At 39.0% G+C, this 21,193-nt stretch overlaps 1 protein-coding gene across 3 annotated transcripts in view; it reads right to left on the bottom strand.

Moving 5' to 3' along the window:
- LOC146465965 (myoferlin-like) overlaps nucleotides 1-21,193 on the bottom strand; it is a 65,835-nt gene that overhangs the window by 2,356 nt on the left and 42,286 nt on the right. For all 3 annotated transcript variants that reach the window (XM_085128338.1, XM_085128339.1, XM_085128340.1), the window contains 11 exons: nucleotides 20,476-20,646; nucleotides 19,745-19,890; nucleotides 18,837-18,976; nucleotides 18,144-18,232; nucleotides 17,706-17,801; nucleotides 16,876-16,923; nucleotides 16,443-16,533; nucleotides 15,723-15,822; nucleotides 14,675-14,865; nucleotides 9,277-9,386; nucleotides 8,727-8,874 (listed from right to left, as the gene is read on the bottom strand). In XM_085128338.1, the coding sequence (XP_084984464.1) occupies nucleotides 8,727-8,874; nucleotides 9,277-9,386; nucleotides 14,675-14,865; nucleotides 15,723-15,822; nucleotides 16,443-16,533; nucleotides 16,876-16,923; nucleotides 17,706-17,801; nucleotides 18,144-18,232; nucleotides 18,837-18,976; nucleotides 19,745-19,890; nucleotides 20,476-20,646 (1,330 nt within the window). The remainder of the gene's footprint in view (nucleotides 1-8,726; nucleotides 8,875-9,276; nucleotides 9,387-14,674; nucleotides 14,866-15,722; nucleotides 15,823-16,442; nucleotides 16,534-16,875; nucleotides 16,924-17,705; nucleotides 17,802-18,143; nucleotides 18,233-18,836; nucleotides 18,977-19,744; nucleotides 19,891-20,475; nucleotides 20,647-21,193) is intronic.

Genomic DNA, 21,193 nt, shown 5'->3' with positions numbered 1-21,193 from the left:
ACTTGGAGTAAGATGTACTACATGGGTCGACGACAACTGTAAATTTTACGAAACTAGTGAAAATTACAATTATTACGCAAATGACAAAAATTTTCTGAAGTTGGAGCAAGATATCTCACATGGGTCGACGAAAAATGCAAAAACTGCAATTATTACGAAAACGTCCAAACTTTTTATTAAGCTTGAAGCGAGAAGTCCTACATGGGTTGAAAAAAAATGCTTGTTATATGAAGAATTGTAAAAGGAAAATTATTACAAAAAGGACAGCAATCTGCAGAGCTTGGAGCAAGATGTCCTAACTGGGTCAACAAAAACTGGTAAGTAAGATTTTTTGTGTAATTTTCATCTAAATACTATCACTATGATTTTTTTCTCCTCTTTTCATCTTAATACTTCATACTTTCATTTTGCCCTAATTTTCATGCTAATACTTTGCAGTGTGATATTTGGACTAATTTTCCTCCAAATACTATACAACATCATTTTTGGCCTAATTTTCATTCTATTACTATATTCTATAAGTTTTGCCCTAATTTTCATTCCAATACTATGAAGTATGATTTTTAAGAACTTCCAACGGACCAGGCAAAAAGAAATAGCCCACAAAAGACGAAGTCAAGGTGAGAGTTAAAGAGAAAGTTCTTTCTCGAGGCGTTATTTGAACTTAAAAATGATTCCCAAGAAAGTTTGACGACACATCGAGATCCCTAAGGAAATAAACAAGTGAGAAATGTCGACTTCAAAATTCGGCCATTTTTGGCCAAAAACCATATACTTCCTCCTTAGAAAAAAGTCGATATTTGAACGAAATACAAATATTCTCTTAAAAACTTCCAATCGAACCAGTTTGTCATAAAAAGTCCCCTGAGACACTTTTTAGGCCTCCCAAGCGATCACGGAAAAAGAAATAGCCCACAAAAGACGAAGTCAGGGTGAGAGTTAAAAGATAATTCTTTCGCAAGGCGTTATTTGAACCTAAAAATGATTCCCAAGAAAGTTTTCAACACGTCGAGATCCCTTGGGACATAAACAAGTGAAAAATGCCGACTTCAAAATTCGGCCATTTTTGGCCAAAAACCATAGACTTACCCCTTGGAAAAAAGTCGATTTTTGGACGAAATACAAATATTCTCTTAAAAGCTTCCAATCGAGCCAGTTTGTCACAAAACGTCCCCTGAGACACTGTTTAGGCCTCCTAAGGAACCACAGAAAAATAAATAGCCCACAAAAGACGAAGTCAGAGTCAGAGTTCAACAGAAAATTCTTTCTCAGGACGTTATATCAACTTAAGAATGATTCCCAAGGCAGTTTTACCAAATGCCGAGATCCCTAAGGACATAAACAAGTGAAAAATACCAACTTCAAAATTCGGCTATTTTCGGCCAAAATCCATAAACTTACCCCTTGGAAAAAAAGTCAATTTTAGGACAAAATACAAATATTCCCTTAAAAGCTTCCAATCGAATCAGTTTGTCAAAAAACGTCCCCTGAGACACTTGTTAGGCCTTCCAAGGGACCACGGAAAAAGAAATAGCCCACAAAAGACGAAGTCAGGGTGAGAGTTAAACAGAAAATTCTTTGTCAGGGCGTTATATCAACTTAAAAATGATTCCCAAGGGAAATATACCACATGCCGACATCCCTAAGGACATACAGAAGTGAAAAATGTAGACTTCAAAATTCGGCCATTATTGCCCAAAAACCACGGACTTACCCCTTGAAAAAAAGTCGATTTTCGGACGAAGTACAAATATTCTCTTAAAAGCTTCCAATCCAGCCAGTCTCTCAGAAAACGTCCCCTGAGACAGTTTTTGGACCTCCCAACGGACCAGGGAAAGTGAAATAGCCCACAAAAGACGAAGGTAGGGTGAGAGATAAAAAGAAAATTCTTTTTCAAGACGTTATTTGAACTTAAAAATGATTCCCAAGAGAGTTTTACGACACGCCGAGATCACTAGGGACATAAACAAGTGAAAAATGCCGACTTCAAAATTTGGACATTTTTGGCCAAAAACCGTGGACTTACCCCTTAGAAAAAAGTCGATATTTAGGCGAAATACAAATATTCTCTTAAAAGCTTCCAATCGAACCAGTTTGCCACAAAACGTCCCCTGAGACACTTTTTAGGCCTCCCAAGCGATCACGGAAAAAGAAATAGCCCACAAAAGACGAAGTCAGGGTGAGAGTTAAACAGACAATTCTTTGTCAGGGCGTTATTTCAACTAAAAAATGAACCCAAGGGAGTTTTACCACATGCCGAGATCTCTAAGGACATAAAAAAGTAAAAAATGCCGACTTCAAAATTTGGCCATTTTAGGCCAAAAACCATGGACTTACCCCTTGGAAAAAAGTCGATTTTTGACGAAATATAAATATTCTTTTAAAAGCTTCCAATCGAACCAGCTTCTTATAAAACGTCCCTTAAGACACTTTTTAGGCCTCCGAAGGGACCAACAAAAAAGAAATAGCACACAAAAGACGAAGTCAGGGTGAGTGTTAAAAAGAAAATTCTTTCTCAAGGCGTTATTTGAACCTAAAAATGATTCCCAAGAAAGTTTTACGACACGTCGAGATCCCTTGGGACATAAACAAGTGAAAAATGCCGACTTCAAAATTTGGTCATTTTTGGCAAAAAATCGACTCTTTCAAGGGGTAAGTCCATGGGTTTTGGCCAAAAATGGCCGAATTTTGAAGTCGGTATTTTTCAGTTGTTTATGTCGTTAATGATCTCGGCATGTGGTAAAACTCCCTTGGGAATCATTTTAAGTTCAAATGACGCCTTGACAAAGAATTGTCTGTTTAACTCTCACCATGAGTTCGTCTTTTGTGTGCTATTTCTTTTCCGTGGTCCCTTGGGAGGCCTAAAAAGTGTCCCAGGGGATGTTTAGTGACAGACTGGTTTGATTGGAAGCTTTTATGGGAATATTTCTATTTTGTCCAAAAATCGACTTTTTCAAGGGGTAAGTCCATGGGTTTTGGCCAAAAATGGCCCAATTTTGAAGTCGGTATTTTTTAGTTGTTTATGTCCTTAATGATCTCGGCATGTAGTAAAACTCCCTTGGGAATCATTTTAAGTTCAAATAATGCCTTGACAAAGAACTGTCTTTTGAACTCTCACCCTGACTTCGTCTTTTGTGGGCTATTTCTTTTTCCGTGCTCCTCTGGGAGGTCTAAAAGCTGTCTCAGGGGACGTTTTGTGACAAACTGGTTTGATTGGAAGCTTTTAAGAGAATATTTGTATTTCGTCCAAAAATTGACTTTTTTCCCAGGGGTAAGTTCATGGTTTTTGGCCAAAAATTGCCGAATTTTGAAGTTGGCATTTCTCACTTGTTTATGTCCTTAGGGATCTCGGCATGTAGTAAAACTCCCTTGGCAATCATTTTTAAGCTCGAATAACGAACTGACAAAGAGTTTTCTGTTTAACTCTCACCCTGACCTCGTCTTTTTTGCGCTATTTCTTTTTCCCTGGTCCGTGGGGAGGCCTAATCAAAGGCTCCTGTGAGCCAACTCGTGAATGCAGATGACACATAGTAATTGAAATTTAGACGGCTACGGAAACTTCCTCGAAAGCTAAAAGAAATTATATCTTTGCCCGATTATGTAACGAAAAATGACCATTCTTGTACTATAAAAATGATTGTCAAATTATTCTGTACAGATTGAATAAGCCGATTATTCTGAGGCGCCGATTAAAAAAAATCACGTGTTTTTTATTCAAAGTTCATAGAAGCACGCCATGTGCAGCTACGTCATGCAAATTCGTGTCCCCGATAGTCCGGGGCTGCTTTTTTCGCGATCGGGCTAGTGGATTCTAACCGTCACTTGCCCGATGGGCAAGTGAAGTTTTTTTGGGAATTAAAATTACAAAATTACTGTAGGGCAAGCTGATCTCACAAAGGGAAATCTGTTCAACAAAGTATCGCATTACATTTCATGCCCGACATAAATGCGTGATATTTTTCCTTTGGAGTTCAGTCCACGCAATCCTCAAGTAAAAATAATGAACTATGACAAGCTCTTGCTAAATAAGAATTATTTATCGACCGCGTCCTTTTGCTTTCCCATAAATTACCAGTAGTAAATTTCGAAAATGAAACATTTTTTCCCTTTGAAGCTGACAAGATCTTAAAGTGTTCTTTTCACCAGAAATTTGCATAATTTTGTTTACGACGTCAGTGATGCGTGACATGGCACGTTCCGCTCTCGCGTGAAAACTGACAAATTAAATTATTTTTAATTAAATTATTTCTACATTAACTTATTTTTAATTCTTAAAAGAAACCGCACTTTGTAGAAAAAAAACGAAAAAATCCTATAACTTTGCTCAGATTCAACGAAAAATCCCCATTCTTACACTAAAGTGATTGTCAAATTATTCTCTACAGAATGAATGAGAGAATTCTGACGCGTCGTGAAAAACATTTTTACGTTTTTTTTTTTCACTAATTGAGTTTACGACCCCGGACTTTCTGAAAAACTGAAAAAACTTGTAACTTTGTTCAAATTAAACGAAAAATCTCCATTCTTGCACTAAATGATCGTCAAATTATTCTCTACATATTAAATAAGAATTTCCTGATGCGCCGTGAACAATAAATGTTCGCGTGTTTTTTCCTGTAATTGAATTTAAAACTCATTCACTGCGCACGCCCGAAAGTTAACGACAAAACCGACCGACCAAACAACCAACCAACCAACCAACCAAGTCAAAAGTCAGCTATCGGTATAACTCGTTCATTGCGCTACGCGCATTCACGAGTTAAAAAGTGCCTCAGGGGACGTTTTGTGACCAAATGGTTCGATTGGAAGCTTTTAAGAGAATATTTGTATTTTTTCCAAAAATCGACTTTTTTCCAAGGGGTAAGTCCATGGTTTTTGGCCAAAAATGACCAAATTTTGAAGTCGGCATTTTTCACTTGCTTATGTTCTTAATGATCTCGGCATGTGGTAAAACTCCCTTGGGAATCATTTTAAGTTCAAATAACGCCTTGACAAAGAATTGTCTGTTTAACTCTCACCCTGACTTCGTCTTTTGTGGGCTATTTCTTTTTCCGTGGTCCCTTGGGAGTCCTAAAAAGTGTCTCAAGGGATGTTTTGTGACAAACTGGTTCGATTGGAAGCTTTTACGGGAATATTTGTATTTTGTCCAAAAATCGACTTTTTACCAAGGGGTAACTCCATGGTTTTTGGCCAAAAATGACCAAATTTTGAAGTCGGCATTTTTCACTTGTTTATGTTCTTAATGATCTCGGCATGTCGTAAAACTCTCTTGGGAATCATTTTAAGTTTAAATAACGCCTTGACAAAGAATTGTCTGTTTAACTCTCACCCTTACTTCGTCTTTTGTGGGCTATTTCACTTTCCCTGGTCCGTTGGGAGGTCCAAAAACTGTCTCAGGGGACGTTTTATAAGAGGCTGGCTGGATTGAAAGCTTTTAAGAGAATATTTGGATTTCGTCCGAAAAACGACTTTTTTTCAAGGGGTAAGTCCGTGGTTTTTGGGCAATAATGGCCGAATTTTGAAGTCTACATTTTTCACTTCTGTATGTCCTTAGGGATGTCGGCATGTGGTATATTTCCCTTGGGAATCATTTTTAAGTTGATATAACGCCCTGACAAAGAATTTTCTGTTTAACTCTCACCCTGACTTCGTCTTTTGTGGGCTATTTCTTTTTCCGTGGTCCCTTGGAAGGCCTAACAAGTGTCTCAGGGGACGTTTTTTGACGAACTGATTCGATTGGAAGCTTTTAAGGGAATATTTGTATTTTGTCCAAAAATCGACTTTTTTCCAAGGGGTAAGTTTATGGTTTTTGCCCGAAAATGGCCGAATTTTGAAGTTGGTATTTTTCACTTGTTTATGTCCTTAGGGATCTCGGCATTTGGTAAAACTGCCTTGGGAATCATTCTTAAGTTGATATAACGTCCTGAGAAAGAATTTTCTGTTGAACTCTGACTCTGACTTCGTCTTTTGTGGGCTATTTATTTTTCTGTGGTTCCTTAGGAGGCCTAAACAGTGTCTCAGGGGACGTTTTGTGACAAACTGGCTCGATTGGAAGCTTTTAAGAGAATATTTGTATTTCGTCCAAAAATCGACTTTTTTCCAAAGGGGTAAGTCTATGGTTTTTGGCCAAAAATGGCCGAGTTTGGAAGTCGGCATTTTTCACTTGTTTTTTGTCCCTTAGGATCTCGGCTTGCTTTAAAACTCTCTTGGGAATCATTTTAAAGTTGATATAACGCCCTGACAAAGAATTTTCTGTTTAACTGTGATCCTGACTTCATCTTTTGTGGGCTATTTTTTTTTCCGTGGTCCGTTGGGAGGTCTAAAAAGTGTCTCAAGGGATGGTTCGGACACACCAATTCGATTGGAAGCTTTTAAAAGAATATTTGTGTTTCGTCCAAAAATGGACTTTTTTCCAAGGGGTGAGTCCACGGTTTTTGGACAAAATAGAAATATTCCCATAAAAGCTTCCAATCGAACCATTTGGTCACAAAACGTCCCCTGAGACACTTTTTAGGCCTCCCAACGGACCAGGGAAAAAGAAATAGCGCAAAAAAGACGAGGTCAGGGTGAGAGTTGAACAGAAAACTCTTTGTCAGTTCGTTATTCGAACTTAAAAATGATTGCCAAGGGAGTTTTACTACATGCCGAGTTCCCTAAGGACATAAACAAGTGAGAAATGCCGACTTCAAAATTCGGCCATTTTTGGCCAAAACCCATGGACTTACCCCTTGGAAAAAAGTCGATTTGTGGACGAAATACAAATATTCCCATAAAGCTTCCAATCGAACCAGTTTGTCACAAAACATCCCCTGAGACACTTTTTAGGCCTCCCAAGGAACCACGGAAAAAGATATAGCCCGCAAAAGACGAAGTCATGGTGAGAGTTAAACAGACAATTCTTTGTAGAGGCGTTATTTAGACTTAAAATGATTCCCAAGAGAGTTTTACCACATGCCGAGATCATTAAGGACATAAACAACTGAAAAATACCGACTTCAAAATTTGGTCATTTTTGGCCAAAAACCGTGGACTCACCCCTTGGAAAAAAGATTTTTGGACGAAACACAAATATTCTTTTAAAAGCTTCCAATCGAATTGGTGTGTCCGAACCATCCCTTGAGACACTTTTTAGACCTCCCAACGGACCACGGAAAAAAAAATAGCCCACAAAAGATGAAGTCAGGATCAGAGTTAAACAGAAAATTCTTTGTCAGGGCGTTATATCAACTTAAAAATGATTCCCAAGAGAGTTTCAAAGCAAGCCGAGATCCCAACGGACAAAAAACAAGTGAAAAATGCCGACTTCCAAATTCGACCATTTTTGGCCAAAAACCATGGACGTACTCCTTGGAAAAATGTCGATTTTTGGACGAAATACAAATATTCCCATGAAAGCTTCCAATCGAACCAGTTTGTCACAAAACATCCCCTGAGACATTTTTTAGGCCTCCCAAGGGACCACGGAAAAAGAAATAGCCCACAAAAGACGAAGTCATGGTGAGAGTTAAACAGACAATTCTTTGTCAAGGCGTTATTTGAACTTAAAATGATTCCCAAGGGAGTTTCACGACATGCCGTGATCATTAAGGACATAAACAACTGAAAAATACCGACTTCAAAATTCGGCAATTTTTGGCCAAAAACTATGGACTTACCCCTTGGAAAAAAGTCGATTTTTGGACAAAAATACAAATATTCTCTTAAAAGCTTCCAATCGAACCATTTGGTCACAAAGCGTCCCCTGAGACACTTTTTAGGCTTCTTAAGGGACCACGGAAAAAGAAATAGCCCGCAAATGACGAAGTCAGGGTGAGAGTTCAACAGAAAATTCTTTCTCAGGACGTTAAATCAATTTAAAAATGATTCCCAAGGGAGTTTTACCACATGCCGAGATCCCTAAGGACATAAACAAGTGAAAATGCCGACTTCAAAATTCGGCCATTTTTGGCCAAAAACCGTGGACGTACCCTTGGAAAAAAGTCGATTTTTGGACGAAATACAAATATTCTGTTAAACGCTTCTAATCGAACCAGTGTGTGCGAAAAAGTTCCCTGAGACACTTTTTAGGCCTCTTAAGGGACCACGGAAAGAGAAATATGCCGAGATCCATAAGGACATAAAGAAGTGAAAAATGCCGACTGCAAAATTTTGGTCATTTTTGGCCAAAAACCGTGGACTTAGCCCTTGGAAAAAAGTCGATTTTTGGACGAAATACAAATATTGTTTTAAAAGCTTCCAATTGAATTGGTATGTCCGAACCATCCCTTGAGACAGTTTCTAGGCCTCCCAAGGGACCAGGGAAAAGAAATAGCCCACAAAAGTTAAAGTCAGGGTGAGAGTTAAAAAGAAAATTCTTTCTCAGGGCCGGATTTAAGTTTCGTATGAACTTTAGGAGTGGTGTATTTTCCAGTAAAACACTTGTGTCAATATAATAAATATTGTTAATGTAAGTCATAGATAAAGTGGTATTCATATTTAAAACAGGTCATTTTCTCTGTTTCTCCATTGCATCGTGCGTTATGTAGAACGTTTTGTTTGCACTGTCGGTCAGTAAAAGTAAAAAAAAAAAAGAAAGCACTGCGTATATGTGGGTAGTACTGTGCACGCGCTGCGGACCTGTTTGTTTACGGACACTCACTCAGTCACTCTTACAAGCCTAACGACATAGTGGTTAGAGTACTATGCAGTGCACTATTCACAAAAAAACCACCACAACAACAACTTACCGGCATTGAATAGAAAAATAAAGCCACCAGAAGGATCAGTATAACAATTACCAAGAAGGTGATAATCTTCCATTTGTAGCGTCGCCACAAGATGTACCGCAGGCTTTTAAATGGAGAAGAGAACCACGCAAACGATGTCGCTGGTCGACTGCAGAATGAATTTAAAAATATCAACTACACCTGCTTTAGTTTAAAGTACACTCAACACCCCCAATTTTCATAGCCTTCACTGGAAGGAAAATCACTCTTTAGAAGGCTTACATATGCGGATTAAAGAAGCTAAAACCATTGTGTCAAGCATAACAAACAACCAAAGGAAAGTACTGCTCAATAGCTTTCATTTGAATCGACAAACTCAAAAGTTTGAAACAGCTTGAACAGCATATTAAACAGCCCAACAGGAAAGTACTGCTCAGTGGCATTCATTTGAATGGTCACAATTTAGGATTTCATCGAAATATAAAAAAGTTAATAACTTTCGTGATCTGATTTCAAGTACCAACGCATTAACCAACTTTCTTTTGCATAAAACCATAAAAGTGCTACTCACTTCGGAGGATCCAGTACCGGGTTCTGGTTGGGTTCATCTCGCCCTTTGCCAGCAGGTTTCTCCTCAGATTCTAGTTTTGTCAGAAGCTCCAACGTCATCTCCAACTTACCCTGAACATGTAAAGCACGTGATTACAAACTAGTGTTAAATCATGGCAGCTTATGCCGTCGGGTAAAGAGTCATTCTGAGTTTAAATTGAATGAATTCGTTAAAATTCATTTGATTAATGAAATGAATTTGATTAAATGAGAAGATCGTGTCCTTGAATTCTATTTCTCACTGCATTCACCACACATACCCGTACATTGATAACATAAGAAGTGTTGTTAACCGCTCCAAAGTATTTCGACAAAACTTAACACTACTTTGCCAGAAATGCCTACAGACACAGTTAAAAGTCTCAGGAAGAAAAACGACAAATTACAAGCGCAATTGGAGGTGCTACAGAATGAGTTCAAGAACTTGGAATCTTCTCTCGCTGACAGAGAAGTACAAGCTGCATCTGAGAGTAATGGCGGCTCGCACGACAACGACGACATCGACAACGAGTCAGTTAAATGTCTTGAGTTTCTTAGTGCGGAGTATGATTCTCTGTCTGCTTTCCGAAAGGAAGCTAAAGAACAACTTCAAGGTCTTACTAAGAAGTTAAACAGTCTAGTGGAGCAAGTAGGAGAAATTGCCGAAGCTATCGACGCCATTGACCGCTATAGTTATCAGTACAACGTCAAAATAGTTGGGATTCCTGAAGTGAATTCTCCCGAAACTGCTTTGGATACATCTACTTTATGCGTCAAATTATTTAAAGAAATGGGAGTGGAAATTTCCCTGCAAGATATCGATATCGCCCACCGTGTTCCGACCAGAAGCGCTTCTTCAGGCTCTCCCCCGATCATTTGTAAGTTCACAAGAAGGCTTGTTAAAGACCAAGTTATCAATCGCCGTCGAGAAATCAGAGCGGTTTCTCCAAGTCTCCTTGGACTATCAACTGAAGTGTCCTTATCTCAAGCTGCGGTATACGATCATTTAACCCCGAAGACTCAGAGATTGCTCATTGACGCGAAGAAGTTTCAAGAGGAACATCGCTACAGTTTTTGCTGGGTGAAGAACTGTTCTATCTTCCTGCGGAAATCCGCAACTTCCCGTCCAGTAAAGATCAAGAACCACACTGAACTCCAGCGTCTCGCTGAACCGACCAGCTCAAGATAAGTTATCTCATTTATATTAAAATTATCAATATTATGCCGATCGCAAACGATGCTGATCTGTCATCTCTTCCTTTCAATCACTTAGACAATGCTTCTTTCAACACAGTTTTATACGAATTATCTCATGGACCTTTAAACTATGACACTGAACGCTTAAATAGTCTTTTATTTAACCCAACTGATCAATCGAAGTCTTCCGACTTTTATACTAGTCAACTTGACCCAGACAGAAACTTTTCATTCTGTTCTACTTCAAGTAACTATTTTGTCGAAGATGAAATTAATGCTAAAGCCTCTACTGAGCATTACAACCCGAATTTTTCTGTACTTCATTTGAATGCACGCAGTCTAATTAGAAATTTTGACAAGTTTAAATTCCTACTAGGTCGTCTGCAAAAGCCTTTTTCTGCGATTGCGGTATCGGAAACTTGGCTAAATGATCTATCTGCTGATCTAGTCAATATTCCGGGATACGCTTTTATTTCAAATCACCGTGGTACTAAATCTGGCGGTGGAACGGGTCTTTATTTGCAAGACAATCTTGATTACAAAATTTGTTCAGACTGTAATGTCTCTGATCCAGATGTCATTGAATCGTTGTTTGTAGAAATTTCAGTCCCCCATGGGAAAAATATAATAGTAGGCGTCATCTATCGCCCTCCAAATCATCACCTAACCGGCTTCATGGAAAAATTCACTGACATCCTCTCAAAACTCTCTAGAAGTGACAAGTGCTGTTACCTCACCGGCGACTTTAATTTGGACCTCCTGCGATACGCCGACCACGAACCCACTCAAGAATTTGTTGATTGTCTGTTTTCGCACATGTTTGTTCCTCTAATCAACAGACCAACTCGTATTACTGCACACTCGGCCACTTTAATTGACAACATATTCACAAATCATTTCTCACCTAGCGTTTTAAAAGGCATTGTCATAAGTGACATATCTGATCATTTACCAGTATTTGCGTATGTCTCTGATGACTCTTTTGTTCATGTTCATAAAAGAATTGGCAACCGACCTGTGAGAAACTTCTCTACGGCAAATTTAAATAATTTCAAAACTCGCCTCTCTCAAGTCGATTGGACTGAACTTCTACATGATAAAGACCCCAATGATTCTTACAATAAATTCTTGTCCGAATATTCGCGGCTTTATAATTTATGTTTCCCATTGAAGCCTCATAAAGTTAAGAATTGTAAAAGGCCTTATTCCCCATGGATAACCAAATCTTTATCAGCTTCTGTTCGAAAGAAAAACAAGCTGTATAGACAATTACTGAGATCACCTAATCCAACGAGGGAGTTACAATATAAGTCTTACAGAAACAAATTAACCCATCTCATTAGAATTGCCAAACGCCATTATTATGACCAAAGGTTTGCTTCGGCTAAAAATGACCTAAAAGAGACCTGGAAATTAATCAATGAAGTTATCAACAAGCGTAAATGTAGACCTCCTTTTCCCTCGTCATTTAGATCTGATGGTAGCATTCTTACCGACCCTGTAGAAATAGCAAATGGATTCTGTAATTATTTTGCTAACGTAGGACCTAATTTAGCAGCGAAAATACCTCCGGTGAACTCTTCTTTCCATTCTTTTTTGAATGATCAGATCAATGAGTCTCTGATTTTGAAGCCGACGACTGTTGAAGAGCTGAATGGAATCTGTATGTCCATGAAGTCTGGGAAAACCCCAGGATATGACGATATTTCTATGTATGTTATCAAAAACACTTTTGAAGTAGTATCGGAACCTCTTAAGAATATTATTAATTTATCCTTTTCCGAAGGAATATTCCCAGACAAGCTAAAACTTGCCAAAGTGATTCCTGTATTTAAAGGTGATGAACCGGATTTATTCACTAATTACAGACCAATCTCACTACTTCCTAATTTTTCGAAATTCTTCGAAAAGGTCATGCACAATCGACTAGTAGAATTCGCAAATAGCCATGATATCTTTTACCAACTCCAGTTTGGTTTTCGTAAAAACCATTCCACTGCGCTGTCGCTAACTTACCTTGTTAATAAAATTGCAACGTCCATTGACCAAAATGAAATCACGGCAGGTGTTTTTCTTGACCTTTCTAAAGCGTTTGACACGCTAGACCACCAAATCTTATTTGAGAAACTTGAACATTATGGTGTCTGTGGACTAGCATTGCAATGGATTAAAAGTTATTTCTCCAACCGTACCCAATTCGTCCAGATCAACGATACCCGTTCCTCCGAACAGATAATTAGATGCGGTGTTCCACAGGGTTCCATATTAGGCCCTTTACTTTTCATATTATATATCAATGATCTTCCCAAAACAACCAGACTGGCAGAATGCCTGCTCTTTGCAGATGACACTAGTATCTTTTACTCCAATTCAGACCCTGATCATGTTGCCTCTGTAATGAATAGTGAACTGACTAAGATTAGCTTATGGATGAAATCAAACAAACTTTCTGTTAACATAAAGAAAACCAATTATGTTATATTTAAACCCAAACAAAAATCTGTCCGCATGAGCTCCCAAATTTCACTTGACAGTATACCCCTCAAGCAAGTAACAGAAGTTAAGTTCTTAGGTATTTATATTGATGAAGGTCTCACCTGGAAATCGCATATCAGTTATATTTGCAAGAAAATCTCTAAGTCCGTTGGTATAATGTACAGATTTCGTTTCCTTTTGTCATCAAACACTAAAAAATCTTTGTATTATACCTTAATTTATCCCTATTTAACTTATTGTACTACAGTTTGGTCTTCTACTTATGTAACAAACTTAAATCGCATTTTTCTTCTTCAAAAACGAGCTGTGCGAGCTATGACAAATTCTAATCACCTTGCACCTTCTGCACCTTTATTTGCACAACTGAATATCCTAGATATTTTTAAAGTGAATTCCTTTTATATTGCAAAATTTATGTTTTCCTATCACCAACGTTTGCTGCCTTCGCCCTTTCTAAATTTATTTCCGACTGGTGGTCAAATTCATAATTATGATACCAGAACCTCAGCTCATTTTCGACCTCACACCTGCCGAACTAATATCAAGCAATTTACTATACTCTATAGAGGGCCAAAAATATGGAATGCTTTGCCATTATCAATTACGTCTTCCCCTAGTCTATCCACCTTCAAAAGAAAGCTTCTTGATTTCCTCAGTTAATTGCATGAAACGTCCGACTCTGTTATGTTTTTATAGTCTTACCTCCACCGTATGTTAAAAAATCTCAACACAATGTCTTTACTGGTCTTTAAGTCCCAACATATCTCCGAGGAGACCTCTCAGTATAAGCCCGGGGGTTTCTTGAGGTCTCCTCGCCACTTCTTACTTCTTTTACTATTTTTTTATTTACTCTAAACTTATGTACTTGTAATCCTAGTCTATTATTCATTGTAACTTTCTATGTTTGTATGTCGTGGTGAATAAATAAATAAATAAATAAATAAATAAATAAATAAAAATAACTAGGTTATTGATGGAGACGTAGCCTCCCTCGCACAGGCTCTCTTGGCTCGTCAAGCAGTCTTTCTTCAGATTGTGTGACGAGCCAAAAGAGCATCTGCGAGGAGGCTCAAAGGAAACATAGGGCTTATGAATCAATTACTAAGTTATCGAGGTTTTTGGAAGAGTGTGTAAAGTAATAATGTGCTGGATCTTTTCGTACTATTCAGTGAAAATGTCTTCTGCTCTAAAAATAACCACTCAAAAAAACTAGTTGTTTCATGCTATCAGATTCGTCCTTCGCATAATAACGGTTGTGGTAATGGAAAGGTTAATGACCTACAGGTTTGGCACAATTCTCGACTTCTGAATTTTTCAGTCCTCGATCCCCCATCTCACAAACCAGTAGAAACGAGGGCTATAAAAACCAGTTGGTGTGACACGTGGTAACCTAAATCGTTTACATCTTAAAACCAACGTCTTACTCCTACAGTGGAACCATTTACGATGTGGCAAGGGGACAGCAAAATCACATCGTTAAATCGGTGTATCGTTGTAAACGAACTCCGGATTTATAAATAATTTTTGCCGGGACACAGAATTTTGATCGTTAAATCGGGAATATCGTTAGATCGACGATCGTAAAATCGGGGTTCCACTGTACTTTGTTCTAAAGGTTAATGTTTTTACGATTGCCTATTCTCGCTCCTTCCATTGTTGAGTCGAAAAAAGATGATAGAGTGAATTACCGCCAGTATTTGTTCGCCTTCCTCCGTTCCTCCAGCAGGCCACCAGCCATTGATTCGCTTCAAATCAAACAGCGACACTGTCTCTATGTTCCGCTTGGAGTGTTCTCCTATTCCAGGAATTTGATCCAGGTTGCACTTTTTGGCATTCTTGGCCGGTTTCGGCATTTTGTTTAAGTTTAATTCTAGCTGACCTGAATGAAGAAAGAGAGAGGAGGCAGCTTTGCTAAAGAATGTAAGGCGCAGGATAACAGGAACCATAGCTTAGTAAACAAGTCTACAGGTCTGTCAACAGATAATGTGAAACAGTCTGTCCAGCCGTCTATACACGGTAAACTAGAGCATTTAAAGTCGTTTAGCAAAAAACAAAACATTTTGTCTGACCCTAAATGTGGCAACATACGTACAGCAGTTCGCAAACTGGTGGTCGCTGCAAGTAGGCGTTACTCTCGTTTTCGCTTCTTAAACCATTCCCTCAGTTGGCTTGATAACTCAAGTAAGCAGAGCACTGCACCAGTGTCGCAGAAGTCATGGGTTCGAATCCCATTCAAGCCTTGAAAAGCAATGGGAAATGAGGGACACGAGCAAAGTTTCTGACCAAGGAGGCAATTGACTGGAGGCTGATGCGCAATTCAGTAAGGAGATAGAAGTATTAAAGGCCCACATTCACCCAAGATGTATTGCGCGCCGAGGAACAGTTTTCATATATGAAAACCCCCCCATTTTATTCGAGCGGGAGTCGAGTGAGAAAGCAATAATCGATCACGAATATTCTTTCCCTCCAGCATGAGTCGTAGAGGAAACCCGCATGAACTGCTTGAGTTCGTACAGCCAACAAGATCACGCGTTTGGACAATACACCATTTCAAAACAAAAACAAACGACCGCAATGACTCTTGAGTGAAGGTGGGCCTTTAAGTGTGCTGGTCGACTTAACCAATCATTACTGTACACTGTGTTCCCTGTCTGAAGTTGGTTGGCTTCAACAAATTAAAGACCACCATTAGGTGCTTTCTTAGATGGTCGTAAAGAAACTTAATACCAGCCTTACCTAGAAAGTCATCCGGTGAAAACAGGTCGTTGTCCCAAATCTGAACAATTAGTTTTGGAGGAATTCTTTGCTCTGTGATGTCCAGGCTCCAAAAGTGCGCCTAAAATATGTGTATGAAAAAGAAGTTTCTTTAAAGATATTATATACTGCAACTCCTAAACTAAACGTGTAGACAAATCTGGCAAATAACCGAGCCAAACGGCTTCCTTCGGGTTTTTGTGAACAGCACAGAACACATCAATCAAAGTGCCTGTTCACTCCGATAGCTGTTATTACAGTTGAGTCCGCGGCATGCAAACGAGGCGAACAACGCAGAATGACAGATCTGCCTCGGTTGTATGTGGCACCGCTGATAACTGTAACAAAAACTATTGAATAAAGGAGTAGATAGATCATCGGCATCCACGCTTGGCTGTGGTTTCTGTGACAAGAGAAACGAGAATGAGACTCCCAAATTTCACCTGGGTCTAGAGAGAACAATTTAGAGTAAGGTAGTTTTATTTGAAGAACCAACAGGAAAGTCTCTCAGCACTCCCTTACAGTTCCCTCATAATCGCCTTGGGGCAAAATTACATGATGTCACTAAAACCATAAAGAGCATAAAGTGAGGAACATATTAAAGACGTGCGGACGCATTCGCTCGCCGTTAAAATTGAATCTTAGGCCATTTGTCCATTATGTCTCCATAAACAGGGAGAATAACTTATAATTTTCCAGTACCTTTTTCCTCACCACCATGACCTTTTCAGCCGGAATGTACAAGAATGGAAATAGGAATCGCCAGTTAAAATTTCCCGTACCATCCAAGGACCTGAAATAAAATCAATGACACCTTTAGTCGAGCGAGAATTTATTGTAGTTTTCCAGTCCGACCCTTCCCTAAAGTCCGGTAACGTTAGCAATCGTATCGATTGTAGGAACGTCAATTATTATAGGGAAACCAGGCTATACCTTAATGCAATAACCGGGATCTTAGCTACACTGCTACGAACTCCAAGTTCGATATGAGACCTAACATTTTGCGTTTTTTTTTTTTCAGTAATTTTAGCGAGAAACTAGGCTTGTGGCCATTCTGGCAAACAAAGAAACGACTGAAGAACCAACATGAGTCAGTTAAGCTGTACATGTGTCAAGTGCCTTTACTTGTACCGACCTGTAATGAACATCAGTCTTCGCTTGTTTATCGATTCCTGACATCCACCTGTAACCGAAAAAGTCCATGTTAATGGTTGATAACCAAGCACCAATTTTGAATGGGTTGACATGAAACAGGATGAACGGACTAAAGAAACCTGGAGACCTAGAAATCTGGGGAGCTGAGACAATTCTAAATTGCGGGACCTCGAACAGACGTAAGCCTCATGGGGTAAGTCTATTTAGCTGAATATCTTTGTCAAATTTTATATTCATTTTTCCCTGTAATATTCAACAGCGTTTTCTTCTTTTCCTTTTTCCGATTTACCTTGTATTTTAAACTAAAATGTCAAGTTTTTTTTTAACATGGACCCAGGCTATAAAAGGAACCTTAACCTAGACAGTGACCTGTTAAAATCAGATAGTCCGAGCTTCGCGATATATTAGAATTTTGGGAGAATAAATTTGAAATTAAACTTCGAATTTGCATCCTGAAGGAAAAGAGAGAGAGATTCAAAAGCGAGGGTTTTTTTTTTCAGCTGAATTGCGATTTTTTTTCACAAAACCTGTTAGATTAACTTTTAAAGCCATGCTTTGCTTTATTTCTTGACAATTCCCAGCCTTTTTGCTCGCTTTATGCGCTATCTCTGATCTAAGGTCGAAGTAATCCTTTTGATCGGACGGGTCGTTGTTTGAAGGCTTCCTTGGATCCCTGTGGAAAAAGGACCAGTTGTGCCTTTGGATTGCGCACCTCACAAAATTGGGAGAAAAGCGGGATAGTTGACTTCCACAAGTCCCCACCCTCATTCATGGCTGTCATGTCAAACTGTTGTAATAACATGTACTTGCCCTTTGACGTAAATGTCACTCATAGCTTCACCCATGACCGACACCTCGTCAAGAATGACGTCACTGGTGTTCCAAATGATAACACGAAGCTGGTACCTTAATAAGAGAAAGAATAGTCAGTATCAGCATTTTTGCGTGCGACCTTTAAAGGTCGAACTATATATTTTTTGGCTTGTCTTCGCAGCGTTCTTATTTTGTGTGATATCCAGAACACAGTGACCTTGGGAAAGCGACGAGGGTATCTTCCCAGACTTTGGAAAGAGACAATTCTAGCTTTAGAAACAAAGAATAAAGTCAGCCTATCTTTAATACATAGATTGACTTTATATTTTTTACCCAGGTAAAAACGAAATTTTCATCAATTTATGCACTACAAGTCTGATACCAAGTTAAGAATAAGAAAGAGAAAACAAACTTAAGGCACAGAGTTCAACTTACTCTCCCGGTTCTCGAGGCGAGACGTTGAACGGCATTCCTGGAGGTCCCAACGTCTTCGGGAAAATGTCAACCCACATCTGAACTCTTCCCTGAGGAGAAAAGCAACATGAGCGATAAACGTCTTCAATTCCAACACGGTAATGTTTAGAACCACCCAGTGATTTACCTACAATCGTGTAAATCATGCTGTTCTTTTGCTATCTAGTTTGTTTTTACATATGAAAAGCAGTGAGGTTTGTGTCAAAACAATGTCAACTCCAGCCTCGCTTTCATTCAAAGGCTACGTCACTAAGCACAGAACAGTAAAATGTACTATTGAAATTACGGGGACGGTCACACGTGAATTGTGCGACACGACCAAACACATAATTTGAGATCAGAAAAACTGTGCACAGCAGTATCAATTAGGCACGTAAAGAATATACCCATCCTCTTCTTAAACAAGAACTTCCACCATAAAAGGGCAAGGCGCTTCCCTCCTTTTACACCTTTGAAAGATGCAATTTAAGATGTCGTTCAGTCATGGTAAGTTGTTTACTCAAGTCGTTTTCATAATAAAAACTTTGCACTTAGCCTCGCTTTCATAATGAGGTTCAAAACAAGTCGGAAATGGCCTATTCAAGGTGAGAATGACCAGGGCAGGCCCCTTTTATACCGGAATTTCCCATTTAAAAGATATCATTCTCAACAAACCTGCTCTATTCCAGGCTGTAGCGTGTTGTATAATGGGCGTGTCTCCACGTGCTCTGGGACCACTGGCAGGCTGTTGAGCACGTGCAAGGCGAGGCGCTGATCAGGGGGACCCATGTGAGGATTTATCGTTATTCCATTCTCTGAGACGACAAAAACAAAGTTACTGTCTTTTAAATGTCGACGTAAGGCTTAGTTACATGTACCGATTAATCGGGCCGATATGGCCCAATCAGTGGCAAAAAAAATTAACGAGCGGTTGAAAAATGGCCCGCCATTCTGGTTCTGTAACATCAGATATTCCCGTACATCACCCACGATTTTCCGGGGACCACTGACAACCAGTTTATCTTTCCATTTTACACGAAGACGTCCGAAATTTTAACAAATTAGCCGGATAGCTACCCTAGAATCAAACGTAGTAGACTCCTGCAGATTACGAAATCGGCACAACCTTCTAAAACTGATGAACACTCCACTAACAAAGAGACAGAGAAACCACATGAAATCACTACCATAAAGAAGGTTTGGAGATGTTATCTTAATAGAGCAATCGCGATAGATTTAAATTCTAGCTTGGCTACGAGGCAACAGAAATTACATTGAGGCTCAGAGATAAATAAATAATTTCTTTTGTTTTATTCCTCTAAGCCTCGTAGCCAAGCTAGAACTTTAATATATCGAAATTGGGCTGTTATCATAAAATCTGGAGACCTTTTGCTATGTGTTTCCCAAAGAATTATTCATGCTTTTTGAGGCACTTGAAAACATTCTAAAGAACGTTTCATCCGATTTCAAAACACCTCAAATGTGGTTTAAAAACAACTCGCCTCCTCTCGTTTTTTCAATTTCCTTCTCGGTGAATTTCCCTCCCCCCCCCCCCCCCCCCGAAAGTGACATTAAAAGCTTACCAAAATCGTCCAAGCAGAATTCATCCCCATGGAATATAACCTTGTTGTTGCCAATATATCTCAGTTTAGGCAAGTTGCTTGTCTCACAGTACTTCTCCAGAATATCTTTCGGTGTCCGAGCATCGCGCCACTTATTAATTCCTGATCTGAAAAAAAGAATGTAGAGAAGACATTACTACTACTGAAATATGTTTAACTATTTATTAATTTGTATTTCACCCCTTGAAAACTGCCGGTCAGTATTAACCTTACTGCAGTTTGTTTTCATAATGTTTGACACGTTGGGGAAAAAATTAATTAATTTAGACGAGGTTTCAACGAATTAGGAAAGACTTAAGTTGATGTCTATTTTGCTCGAGTGTTGTTCGGTGGTAAGCACTACTTGGCGAACGCTTTATGTAATGTTTAAAACTCGAGCAGCAGTGTTTTATACGGATATAAAACCACGAGGCGTAGCCTTATGGTTTTAGACCCGATAAAACACGTGCTGCGAGTTTTTTGAACGGCTTCAAAAACATTTCTGGAAAAGCGTGAATCAAGAGAGTTCATAACAATGATGTTTTTGTGAACGTTGGAAGTTAGCATACGAGAAAAACATTAAACACCACATACTAATAAGGAGAAAGTTTTATCGGGTTTTAAAACCGCTGCACGTGATGTTTTATCGACCATTTGATAGGACAATGGGCTTATGAATTATTAATGAGTTTTTGAAGAACTAAAACACTTACGTGCAGTAGGATTGTGGGAGGCCACACATGGCTCCAAACTTGGATAGGAATCTGTTTTCCAGATCAACGACTGTCTCGCCAATCTTGTCATCTTTACCGATCAAATCATAGTCCATAACAGTGATGGTTAAGTCCTTGGATATTGGGATGTGGGCTGTCAGTTCAAACATCCTGGATAAGCAAAAAAAGAAACGTAAAGAAAAGTCCTATATTTGCCATTGGAAAGTGAATGAAGTGACGCCAAGAATTTAAACACACTGAAAAGAGTTAATATAGCTTAGCAAGTTTAAACCTTGCAACTCGCAGAAGTTAAAATAAAAGGTATGGATCCATTGTTCTACCCTTCCAGTGAAAAACTCTAGCTAGCAGTTAGAGGTGGAATTGGAATATTCAAAAGCGGCACTCACCCTAAGCACTCTTCTCACTTAGCTGATACAACCTAATCGCAGATTCCCAACGTTTAATGCGTACAGTGAATTCGGTTCTCTTAGATCTTCTACTAGGCAACGACAGTTGCAAGGAACTAAAAGTCATGAATTTCCTGTTCTTGTGTTGCACGAAACTGGTAGTTGCAGGTTGAACGATTTTCTGGATCAATAGAATGCATTTGACCTCAGCGTCGTAGACCTAGTGTAAGGAGTTAAGTCGTGAAGAACAAATAAAAAAGGGATCACTTAGAACCTTAGAACCTAGTTTAACGGCCTTAGCTCCAACGAGT

This window comes from Pavona decussata, unplaced genomic scaffold, assembly GCF_977016875.1.
Source record: "Pavona decussata unplaced genomic scaffold, jaPavDecu1.1 SCAFFOLD_155, whole genome shotgun sequence".
NCBI lineage: Eukaryota > Metazoa > Cnidaria > Anthozoa > Scleractinia > Agariciidae > Pavona > Pavona decussata.
Note: the sequence above shows the minus strand (reverse complement) of the source record. Positions and strands in the feature narration are given on the sequence as shown.